Genomic DNA, 13,355 nt, shown 5'->3' with positions numbered 1-13,355 from the left:
TTCAGGAGTTCATTCAGGTCCTGCGTTGCTGTTCTGTTTCATATCCTTCTCCTCAGTCGTACACACCTCCGTTTACTTTGTCACAGCTGTGGTATGCAGTGTCAAGGATATTGATCTGTGTTCACTCTCAGGTTTCTCACTCTTCCTGCTCAACGGGTGCGTTTTCTGTTTTCAACTGAAAGACGGGCTTTGATCAAACATCTGTTACTGCGCTGGATCATTTCTCTGTTTGACACCTGCAGTGAAAGCGCAGCAGCAGGAGTCTGGTCATTGTCTGGTCCATGGAAAACACACCGAACACTGCTAATAGACTCATATTGATTAGAAAACCTGCGGCTGCAACAAATTTGTCAAAGATTTTTTTTTTGTGTGGATTTACAGCTGGGGAAAAAAAAACAATCTTAGAGTTAAGGTTTAATAAAGACATTAACCCTATTAAACTTTGGTTATTAAATGTACACAAAAAATAGACTTTAAATTTTTGTCCATCTGTGACGTAGCAGTTTTTGATATTTTTCATTTAAAAATATTTTAAACTAAATGTTGCCCTTGGAGTCTGTTTAAGATGACATTTAGACCTGTACAATTATGTGGAATATTTGTCTGAATCTGGTCTGGTTCAGAAGTTATGAATAAAAAGTAGTGGCCTGTCCATCTGTGACCCCCTTGACCTCGCCCATATGGAGAAAGTGTGTTTAGTACAGTTGTGTTGATACAGTACGAGTCCTGATCCAGCGTCATGTGACCGTTCACGCTCTTCTTCTGTGTCTCCTCCTTCAGACTGAGCTGGTCGCCAAAGTGGAGAAGATGCGTCAGAGCATCCTGGAAGGCCTCAACTTCACTCGTCCTCCTCACCCTCCTCCGTTCCCCCCGCCTCCCCCTCTGCCTCCTCACGGGATGCCTTTCTACCCCCCTGGTGGCGGCTTCTACCCCCCGCCCCCTATGATGCCTCCTCATGGCCGAGGTAGAGGGGCACCTGGTGAGAAGATCAAAACCACACACTTCACATATTTCGTTTTAGGGATGCACTGGCTCATGGCAGCTGTGGCTCAGTTGGTAGAGCGGGTTGTCCAATGACCAGAGGGTTGGCGGTTCGAATCCTGGCTTCAACTGTCCACATGTCAAAGTGTCCTTGGGCAAGAAACCCTAAATTGCTCCAAGTAGGGCTGTGTTTTTCAACCTTGGGGTCGTGTGGAATTCAAATGGGGTCGCCTGAAATTTCTAGTAATTGATTAAAAAAAAAAATTGCTAACAGAAAATATATGGTGAGTTGATAGAGACAATCACAATACATTTAAGACATTACACACTGGAGTGTGAAACTGCAGCACTGTGGTTCTGTTTATCTGTCAAATGTTCATTGTGGTCAGTTTCAGATGCTGCAGCTCTTTCATAATTCATAGTTTGAGTTCTTGTTTGTTCAGTATTAATTGTCAGCCTTGTAAATACAAGCTGGACTGACTGCACATATCCTGACCAAGAAAAATAAAATTTTCACTTTGTGCAGTAATCTACACCTGGCTTTTCTGCCTCCGTCCATAATAATATACATTATATAGACTAAATTTGTCTAAAATTAACATTTATTTACAACATAGTATAGCAAACTATTACATGATCAAAAACAAATAAATTTTGGCAAAAAAGAAGTCTCCATTTTGAATGTCTGGGGTCACCAGAAATTTGTGATGTTAAAATGAAGTCACAAACCAAGAAAGGTTGGAAACCACTGCAGTAGGGTCAGGCAGCGCCTTGCATGGCAGCAGTCACCTACTGGTGTATGAATGTGTGTTTGAATGGGTGAATGTGAGGAATTGTAAAATACTGTGAGCACCATGAAGGTGTAGAAAATGCGCTATATAAGTTTGTCCATTTACCATTTTTACCACCAATACCAGTATCGGGTATCATGTCCGATACAGTACTCGTAAAAGTACTCCGATACAACTGCATCGATACCACTTACGGCAGCGTGACATTCACAGTTAAGTGCAGCAGGTACGCAGCGGAGGAGTAAAGTCAGCAGTGTGGAAATTTAACTAAATAAATGACAGTGACAAAAGTAATGCTGACTGAAAGTAACATTAAAGACACAGATGGATACGGACGGAGCGTTCTGTCTGTCCTCTGCGTACATTCCATCTGTTTTCCAAGTGGATGTTCAGAGGCTCCATAGTTACCGTGGAAACACCATCATCTTCTACAAGATGGATTCACCAGTAAAACCCATGGAGTTGGATCAATGACAGTGGATGGACACACTGGGTTTATGTTCAGTTAATGAGAGATTTAGCTGAAAAAGTCACATTTTCTTCAGTTTTCTCTATTGTTAATATAATAATCCTCAACTTTACTCATCTACATCTACATGATTAGTAAATTAAATGTTGGAAATACCTGAAAAAAACACAAAATACAGAAGTTAGTATTACAATAAATGTTGATAAACCACTTAAAGGTGGGGTCAGAGATGTTTTCCTGGAGCATTTACTATACTGCTTAAAATCCCCTTCACGCCCCGATTACAACTAATTAATTAAATGCTCTAACACTGAAATTAAAAAATGTAGTCACCAGTGGAACGGGCAGGACTGAAAAAACACCATCCAATCATTTTGAGCGCCCACTCGAAATGATTGAACGGTGGTATGTCTATCAAACTCAACTGCCATTCACCCCTCCCCCATCTGCACGTACCCCTCTTCGAACATGAATCGTGCGTTCTCAGAGGTTTGGAGCGCTTGTACAGGAAACGAAGCCAGAGCCAGAGCTTGGCTATATTAGCTATATTTGGATGGAAAGTTCACCGATGAACTGTTTTGTCACTAACATAAATCAGTAGTAAATGTAACGTTAGTCAGATAGGTCTGAACTGGGGCTGTTCTGTAAGAGCGGGGGGCGCTGGAGGAAACTGAATGAGGTATGCATGGGTCCCCGCGAGCCAGAGCCTCAGCCGGGGTCGAGGCCGTAGCCGGTGTCGGAGCCTGAGCCGGGGAGGGAGCCTCAGGCGGGGTCGGAGCCGGAGCTGGGGCCTTAGTTGGCGTCGGAGCCCGAGGCAGGGCCATACGGGGCCAGAGCCTCAGCCGGCGAATTGTTGGTGTGCAGCGCTCCGTGAACCCTTGGGAACAAGCATTCCGTGTGCCAACACTCTGGAGGCGTGGCTTTGGAGGGATGTCTGAGGAGAGGGGTTTGGACTTTTGAATTGAGTATCTTCAAAATGTAGCTGCTTGAACCAGTTTTCTAAGATCTCGGACCCCACCTTTAAGGACGGTTAAATACAGAGAAAAATTCATTTTGGAACTGCCACGAATGTCACACTGGGTCCTTATGGGTTAATTATGGATTTTCTGTGAAGTGATTCTATTGTTCTGATTATATTTACACCTGTTAGGGTCCAACTTGTGATGTAGTATTTCAATATGTGACTTATGGAGTGGAAAACAGTCTAGCAGCAGGAAGTGTAAACAGCGTCCTGGTTTACTTGGACTGCAGCACAGGTTCACATCTGGTCCTGTTTCCTCTCTGTCAGCACTTCAAGGAATCTCGTCCCAGGGTGGGAAGTTGGAGATCGCTGGCACCGTGGTGGGTCAGTGGGCCGGCAGCAGACGAGGCCGAGGGAGAGGAGGCTTCCCCATACAGGTGGTGTCTGTGGGCGGACCGAGCAGAGGGTGAGAACACCCCCCCCAAACAGCCGGAGTTCACAGAGTTAGACTGACTTTGGTATTAATGCAGGGTTGTTTTTGTCCTGCAGTCGTCCCAGAGGTGTGATCTCCACCCCTGTCATCAGGACATTTGGCCGCGGAGGACGATTCTACACTCGAACCTTCAAAAACCAGGGCGTGTACCTGGTAAGTCTGGATGAGTCACAGTTCAGAGTAATTAGTACAACGATATTTGTGTGTACTGGCACATGTCCATATGTATTAAAGTTATAATGAGATAATCATGAGCCCTGAGGGCCAAGAGCTGGGCTTCAGTAAAAGTGAAAGTTCTGGGTTCACCACTGTAAAAGTTTGGAGCGCAACGTAAATCAACCACAACATCTGTCTCATCTGTCTATTAGTTTTTCACTTTAACCTACTGTATCGCCGCAAAAGGACAAAAAACACACACAAAATATAAAATCCGATTTGAAAAATGTATATAATTTATTGCATAAATAACACAAAGATGCTTAACGAAACCTTTTTAAAGACTTCAAAAGTGAATATTGGTTCTAAATATTAGGTATAGAAAATTAAAATTGTAAGAAATTAAAACTATACTTAAAGATTTGACATAAAAATATATTTTTACATAGACATTTTCTCAAACCCCCTGGTCCTCCTGGTTCAGGTGGGGGGATTATTCTCCCCTTTACCTGTAATGCTAATGCAGTCTGGATCAGAATCCACAGATTCAGCCAGTTTTTTCTGTTTTGAAAAAGGACAAAAAATGATGAAGATATGGTCAGAAATATAAGCCCCCCCCAGCTCATTTTCATTCTTTTATTCACGTTTGTTTGATCCGATTTCAAACTGTCATATCTCTGGGCCGTGACCATGGACCCCTAAAGGTTAACAAACGAGTAGACTGGTGGTTTGATCCCTGACCCCTGTTAACATGTTGAAGTGTCCCTGAGCAAGGCTTTTTTTTGTTTGTTTATTTCAAATATGCAACAAAACAAAGTAATCTTACTTAGTCCTTAGAAATAAAACAGATAGTAAGAAATCACAGAATAAAAAACAATTTATGCATATACATGAAAGCAAAGTATGACTTCATTTGCACATTCGAAAAGAAGTGGGGGGGAGTAGAACTTGAAATCAAAGTTGCTCATTTCAAGTACCATAAAGATACAGAGGTGCATTAAGTACAAGGCCTTTTACGGTAGTGTCTTCACCTGCAGTGTACTGTGAATGTATGAGTGAAATTAAGAAAAACAACAAATATTGAAAACAGTTTGTAAATTTTTTTAGTTGAAAACAGAAAAAAACACCAAAGAGAAAAGACAAATGTGTAGCTGTGATATAAAATGACAATAATTACCAGATACACAAAGACAACAGTCGTATGATCGATAGGAGTCCAAATGAGGCTTAGAATCATTTCCGTATCAGATCAGTTTGTGCTTGTCCACATTGTGCGCCTACAGATGAACATGCAGCTGTTGTCTTTTCACTGTTTAATCACAATGGCATTGTCTTGGCCTCCAGCGTCTGGTGAGTGGGAGCTCCTCAGCCTCTCAGCAGGTCTTTGTCCTCAGTCAAACCCCTTCATTTAACTGCAAATCAACTCCTAAATTGCTCCGTTCACAGCGATAACTTACAGCCCACATCTGTATTTCACATCTCGCACTTGATTTCAAGAAACTTCCGTGTGTTCTAATGATCGCCTTTTTGTTTTTTTCCTGTCGTTCCAGAGTAAACCTGCTCATAAACCCGTCGCTCTCACATCCGGACACGACGCCGCCAAGGACAGAAAGAAGTCGGAGGAGACGAAACCCTCGACGGCAGCCACGGAGAACGGCGTGGAGGATGAGGATGATGAGGAGGAGGAGGAGGAAGAGGAGGAGAACGAGGAGGACAAAGAGCCGGAGCAGCAGCTGAACGGAGAGAAAGACGATGAGCAGCGCAGGGCTCCCATCCAACCTGAAAGTGCCTTTAGCAGTGACTCCAAGACGTGCAATACTAATCCTCACTTAAATGCACTAAACGCAGACGGCGGCCGCCACGGAGATGAAGCTCTGGACGCCGCCGTCTCCAAAAAAGAAGAGTAAAAGCTTATTTTTCTAGAGAGGGTGAAGGATGGAAGGTGGAACATGGTTAGGGAAAAGAAAGCCTACGTAATATAACAAAAAAATAAATAAATAAATGTCCTCTCAAAGAAACAGGATGAAATTCGGATCCCTCTCACACTGGAAAAAATCTAAACCTGACCAAGTGTATTTTTCTCATTTCTAGTCCAAATATCTCATCACACTTAAAATAAGACAGAATCACCTAAAGAGGAACTTTTCTGTGAGATATAAGAACCGGTTTATAGACAGTAGATCTGGAAAATCTGATTTCAACAAATGTTATCAGGATAATTTTCACTTGTTCCATTGGCAGATTTTTTTTTTGGTTAATTTAAGATTTTTTTTTTTTTTTTTTTTGCTTAATTCAAGATTTTTTTTGCTTAATTCAAGATTTTTTTTTTATAATTTGCATTTGTTCCATTGGCAGACTTTTTTGATTGAGTGAAGCAAAAAAATCTTGAATTAAGATACAAAAAAAAAAAAATCTTGAATTAAGCAAAAAAAAAAAAAAAATCTGGAATCAAGCAAAAAAAAATCTTGAATCAAGCAAAAAAAATCTGCCAGTGCAACATGTGAATATTATATTATTTTATTACTATAATTGTAATTCAAGATTTTTTGCATCGTTCATGCAAAAAAAATCTTGACTTAAGCAAAACAAAATTCTTGAATTAAGCAAAAAAAAAATCTTGAATTAAGCAAAAAAAAAAGGAATTAAGCAAAAAATCTTAAATTAAGCAAAAGAAAATTTGAATTAAGCAAAAGAAAAAAATCTTGAATTAAATAAAAAAAATCTTGAATTAAGCAAAAAATCTTGAATTAAGCAAAACAAAAATCTTGAATTAAGCAAAAAATCTTGAATTAAGCAAAAAAAATCTTGAATTACGCAAAAGAAAAAATCTTGAATTAAGCAAAAAAAAAAAACTTGAATTAAGCAAAAGAAAAAATCTTGAATTAAGCGAAAGAAGAAATCTTGAATTAAGCACAAAAAAAAAAAATCTTGAATTAAGCAAAAAAAATCTGCCAATGGAACAAGTGAAAATTATCTTGATAAAATTTCTTGAAGTCAGATTTTCCAGATCTATTGTCCATAAATCAGTTCTTATATCTCACTGAAAAGTTCCTCTTTAGGTGATTCTGTCTTATTTTAAGTGTGATGAGATATTTGGACTAGAAATGAGAAAAATACACTTGGTCAGATTTAGTGTTTTTTCCAGTGGACGCTGTACAACACTGCTGGTTGAATACGTTCACTTCCTCGTCACCACGTTTACTAGAACGATACTTCACTTTCCTAAGTATTAAAGCGCTTCAAAGCTTTAACAAGAGGATATTTGAGTTCTTCTATAGTTTGATGCTCTTCCAGTTACTCGGCAACCAATTATCTGCTGAGTTTATCTTCTTTTTTGTTTTTGCGATAAAAACCAAACCAGAAAAGCAGCGTTTTCTGTCACGCGTTTGATCCGTACTTACTCTGTCCATTAATTAGTTCAGCCGGTAATTTTAGCCGTACGCAACGTTTTTAGCAGTAACGACATCAACTCGCAGCGGCTCAAATTGACGTTGAGCTGTAGTATTTACCGCTTGAACACAAAACCTCCTGCATGGTTCACAGTTGAAGAGGTGTGTAGTTCTTATTATGCATGTTGGTCCTTTTTCTTCCATCCTTTCCGATGTCCTGTGCCCAAAAATTCACTGTAACGCGCGGCTGATGTCAACGATAGCCACGACAAAAAGTGTTAACTGTTAGATTTGTTTGGATCTTTTACGTGATATTGACTTCTGTTGCATTTAACTAAAGGACAAGACCTTATCTAGCACCTTTAAATAGCGTACTATATCTTCCTCTGTTGCTCTTTTCTGCATTAGTCGAATATCTGAAGAAATGGCTTTGATTAAACCCCCCCCCCCCTTCAGTCAGTAATCAGCTCCCAGATTTACTTTAGTGTTTGTTTTCAGACCATAACTAAATATTTTCACTTCCTTAAGCTTTCATTAGTGATCAGACAAAGGTGTAACCCCCACCCCCTCCCTGCAAGAGCTACTGTAGGTTACCTTCTATGTAAGTTGATCATCCTAACTCATGGATCGTAAACAGAATGAACTGCTGTTTGGCTTTGACTGAATGTTGACGGATTGTGGTGTGGTGTATTTGAAGGCGACTTAGCTACAATGCTTAATAAAACTATATTCTTTTAGTACAGCTTGGTGTCATGTGTTTATTTAGCCCTCGTCACATTTTAGTAACAGCATGTCGGCATTAATATTTCACGTCGCCCCAGCGTGCCGGTTGCATATTTAACCCCCCCTGCATTTATTTTTTAAAGCAACAGAGTGAGAAAATGTGCAGTACAAGTCTGAAAGTCTCCTGCCATCTGCTGGAGATCTGACGACTTGAACCTGATTGACTCTTTTTTTTTTTTTTTTAAATGAAGCCATTTAGCAGCGAGACGTGATGTTCATTTACTACGAAGATGAATGAACAGAAAAAAGTTATGAATGAAGTCAAAAGGACAAACTCCATCAGCTGCTGAAGAGGAGGGGAAAGGAGTCAAATTAAGACAAATTAAGTCCTAAATGCCTGTTGGCTGTTGTTTCTAAAATAGTCGGGTCAAAGTATGAAATTCAAGGAAGGAAGGAAGGAAGGAAGGGAGGGAGGGAGGGAGGGAGGGAGGGAGGGAGGGAGGAAGGAAGGAAGGAAGGAAGGAAGGAAGGAAGGAAGGAAGGAAGGAAGGAAGGAAGGATGGATGGATGGATGGATGGATATTTTTGATTTTATTTTACCTTTATTTAACCAGGAAGTCCCATTGACATTAGGAATCTCTTTTGCAAATAAGACCTGTCCAAGGTATCAGCCACACAAAGTCCAAACAACATAAAACACATACATGATACACGATGAACAATAAAACACAATAACTATTCAACCATAACGGACTCAAGAAAAACAGTGGCATTTCTCCTTCACTGCAATTCTCCATGATACTTTTAAAATCATTAACAGATCTAATAGATAGGCAGATAGATAGATATACGTAGATATAGATGTATGACATATCTTCGTAAATAAAATACATAAAAACATAAACCCGATGTGACTGAAACACACAAAATGTCTGCTAATAATAACAATAATAATAATAATTTATTTGTAAAGCGCTTTTCAATCCAAGTGCTGTACAATAAAATCAATCACAATAGAACATAAAAAACTAAAAACATTAACATAGTAAAAACAAATCAAGACATATAACACAGAGTAAACAAGTGGGTCTTGAGCTTTGCTTTAAAAACATCCACAGAGCATGCCTGCCTTATGTCCAGAGGAAGACTGTTCCAAAGTGTTGGCGCACGGAAAGATATGTGATATGTGATTAAAAAAAAAAAAAAAGTCAAAAATCTATGATATAACCCAAAACCAACGTAAATGAAGGACTTCTGATGTTAAAAATAAAATAAAATAATCAATATTCTAAGAGTGGATTAATAACAGGTCATGTTATGTTGGATTTCTATATAAAATCACAGATGACTCACAAAAATGTACATATACCCACACTGTAAGCCCGGACTTTGTATTTATTAAAATGCTTTAATTACAATGTACTTAAATGATTTCAGTTTTATTCCATTACTATAAAATGTTCAGTATATTCGACTAATTTGTAGACATAGTTGAAAGTACAAAAACAGTTGAAGTTCAATGGATTTAAATCACTCAGTTTTAGTCATGACCACACCTTTTTATCTGTGCATTGCATTGTGGGTATTGGGAATGTTGTTGAAAATGTGTTCTTTTTCTGTGCAGGGGTTCAGCGGGGTTGTGGTGTTAGTGTTAATTTGGATTTAATGTGTGTATGTCAGTGTTTATTGGCCTTTTTGTGTTTGTTTTTGTATTTTTGTAGAGCTGCACCATGAGTCAGAGCCAGAGGAAGAACTATGGCTTTACTGTTCATCCTTTCATCTACTTAATCAAAGAAAATCTACATGTTTTGCTAAATTTGAAGCGTTTCCTGCACTGACAAATTACATTAAGCTAACTTCCTATGTAACTTTCATCCACGCTACAATTTATGAAGTTGAATAATCATACAAAGCAATTTATATTGCAATAGGGTTTAATTTAAATCAACTTGTAATTGAGTAAAATGAACTGATGATATTCAGTCTAATGATTATATAAAGCAATTAACACTGCAACAAATTTTAAGTTAAATGAACTTGGCATTTAGTGTGTTTTACGTAAAATAGCAATTCCATTCAAATCAAGCATTGACGTTTAATCCACTCAAGTTTTCATTACTCATTACTTACATTTTTTAAGGCAATGGGTTACCTCAGATTTTTTAAGTAAACTCAACTTATCCAGTCTTATCCTACTCTTTAGTCTTCTATTTCAGCTCCACTTAAACCAGTTTTACATCATAAATATAAATGTATCCACCAGTGTAAGGTCTTAAAGCTGTGTGCGTTTGTTGAATACACTGTCACAGGTTAGATTCAGTCCACAGGTGTTGAAACCAGGTCCATGTGGTTTAGTCGGAGCCATAAAAACATCACCGTTCAGTCTCCGTCCGTCCACATTAATGCTTCCATTCTCCTTAACGATGACGACACTATTGACTAATGGTAGCTCTGTGTGGAACGGCCTTTGAGTTGAACTGAACTAGATTCAAACAGATGTTAAAAACACAAATAGACTTTTTGGCTGAAATCATTTTGTGAAAAATTTAAGACAAATGTTTTCAATAAAATGTCTTTTTGTGTGTTTGTGCCGCTGAAAGGACTGATAATCCTAATAAATGTCTGTGGTGTGTGTTTTATAGTTTATGCAGAAGCTCTAATATGTTAAAGAAACACCATGTGATCAGGTTTTCAGAGTCATTTTCTGAGCTGCAGTAAGTTATTTTTAGTATTTTATTCTTTTGAGCTGTGTTGAAACAGTTGTTTTAGAAGTTACTACATAGATAATGTTTATTTTTAATTATCGAGAATGTGTTATATTTATTTTATTGTTTTACTTGGTATTGGTTCATTTTTGTTGTTTTTAAGTTGTACAGCTTTTTCTGTTTTTGTCAATAGGACTTCCTGGTTAAATAAAAGTAAAATAAAATCAAAAATCAATCAATCAATCAATCAATCAATCTATCTATCTATCTATCTTATCTATCTATCTATCTATCTATCTATCTATCTATCTATCTATCTATCTATCTATCTATCTATCTATCTATCTATCTATCTATCTATCTATCTATCTATCTATCTTTCTTTCTTTCTTTCTTTCTTTCTTTCTTTCTTTCTTTCTTTCTTTCTTTCATACAGTGCTGCTCTGTGTTTACTATTGAAGGTCCCACTCTTAATGCTGTGATCACAAACTTAATGAATAAATTCACAGACAGACTGGAGCTGTCACAGAATAAAATTCTAAATGCAGTAATCAAATACAGTGTAATAATAAAATATATAACACTTGTCAACAGTTTTCTTTATAGTCTGCCTCAGAGATTAAACTACTAAATATTTTAAAATTGAAAAACAAATGACCAAAGTGCTGCTTCAGTGTATGTGATAAGTGTGTTATTACACATATATATTAGTTTATGTACATTTATACAGTAAATGTATAAATCTTCCATTAGATAGAATCTGTAAAGTTAATCTATTAAAATGTGGAGACAGTGTGTTTGAAGTAAATCTGGAAACTCTGACACAAACATTCCACATTCTCATATTAATTCCAAATTTCACTCATTCAGAGCAAAAACTGTTACTAAATGTCACTTTGTCTTGTTTTATGTATTTTATCTTTTAATTATTTTCTACTTTTATTGTGATTTTATTGCTCAACTGGTCAGTTCAATTGTTTTAAATATGGTTCATAATAAATACATAACATATATAGTATGCAATAATATATATTAAATACATTTAGATGTGATTTTCAACCAAGACTGTATATTGGAAGCTACGGTCAAACAGCATTTTTGACTTAATTTTTATTTTTTTGGTTAATAAATAAGTAAATAAAATTCCACTACTTATATTACAGAGGTATTTTACTCACAGACCAATGTATTTTTTAAAATAATTTATTTATTTTGATTGGATTAAAAAAACATTATTCCTAATAAATTATCTTTTTAAAACCATTACATCCAATAATCAGTGGTTCTTGTGTGGGTTCTGGTGCTTTCCAGTACACCTCCTCATAATATGGATGGAGGCCGGTTTGGTTCCTAATGATCTGGACTCATTCATCTGATTTAAACCTGCTGCCTGACGTAACTTTCATACTTATTTACTAAATATTTGTAAATGTAGTTTACCACCACCAGAGTGTGAATGTGAGACTGAATGAATAATGGATCCTCTGTACTCGCTTTGAATATGCATTCATAGAAAAGCGCTATAGAAATCTAATCCATTATTATTATGATTATGATGATGATTATTATCATCATCATCATCATCATCATCATCATCATCATCATTATTATTATTATTATTAATAATAATAATAATAATAATAATAATAATAATAATACATAATATATATGATATACCATAATATACAATAAACACATTTAGATGTGATTTTCAACCAAGACTGTATATTGGAAGCTACAGTCAAACAGCATTTTTGACTTAATTTTTCTTCTTTTTTTCCCCTTTGGTTAATAAATAAACAAATACAATTTCACTACTTCTATTATAGAAGTATTTTACTCGTAGACCTATTTATTATTATTATTAGTTTTAAAAAATGTTATTCCTGATGAATTTTTTATTTTTTTTTTAATCATTTCGGTCCCATTTGGTCTAATAATCAGTGGTTCTTGTGTGGGTTCTGGTGCTTTCCAGTAAACCTCCTCATAATCTGGACGGAGGCCGGTTTGGTTCCTAATGATCCGGACTCATTCATCTGATTTAAACCTGCTGCCTGACATAACTTTCATACTTATTTACTAAATATTTGTAAATGTAGTTTACCACCACCAGAGTGTGAATGTGAGACTGAATGAATAATGGATCCTCTGTACGCGCTTTGGTTATGCGTTCATCGAAAAGCGCTATGTAAATCTAATCATCATCATCATCATCATCATTATTATTATTATTATTATTATTATTATTATTATTATTATTAATAATAATAATAATAATAATAATAATACATAATATATATGATATACCATAATATACAATAAACACATTTAGATGTGATTTTCAACCAAGACTGTATATTGGAAGCTATAGTCAAACAGCATTTTTGACTTAATTTTTTTTTCTTTCTTTCTTTCTTTTTTTTTTTTTTTTTTTTTGGGGGGGGGGGGGTTAATAAATAAATAAATAAATAAATACAATTTCACTACTTCTATTATAGAAGCATTTTACTCGTACACCTATTTATTTATTTATTTATGATGATAATAATAATAATTATAATCATTATTAGATTTAAAAAATGTTATTCCTAATGATTTTTTTTTTATTTATTTATTTTAAAAATCATTTCGATCCCATTTGTTCTCATAATCAGTGGTTGTTGTGTGGGTTCTGGTGCTTTCCAGTA

The 13,355-nt window shown here is 36.3% G+C and overlaps 1 protein-coding gene across 1 annotated transcript in view; it reads left to right on the top strand.

The window, feature by feature from the left end:
* The window catches only part of LOC115418984 (constitutive coactivator of PPAR-gamma-like protein 1 homolog), a 46,905-nt gene extending 40,891 nt beyond the window's left edge, over positions 1-6,014 (top strand). The window contains exons 14-17 of the mRNA XM_030133561.1: positions 781-979; positions 3,530-3,668; positions 3,752-3,848; positions 5,402-6,014. Coding sequence (XP_029989421.1) covers positions 781-979; positions 3,530-3,668; positions 3,752-3,848; positions 5,402-5,758 — 792 coding nt within the window. The 3' untranslated portion in view covers positions 5,759-6,014. The remainder of the gene's footprint in view (positions 1-780; positions 980-3,529; positions 3,669-3,751; positions 3,849-5,401) is intronic.
* Positions 6,015-13,355: the final 7,341 nt, after the last annotated feature.

The sequence above is a fragment of the Sphaeramia orbicularis genome, chromosome 5 (genome assembly GCF_902148855.1).
Source record: "Sphaeramia orbicularis chromosome 5, fSphaOr1.1, whole genome shotgun sequence".
NCBI lineage: Eukaryota > Metazoa > Chordata > Actinopteri > Kurtiformes > Apogonidae > Sphaeramia > Sphaeramia orbicularis.
This window is presented reverse-complemented; position numbering and strand designations above follow the sequence as displayed.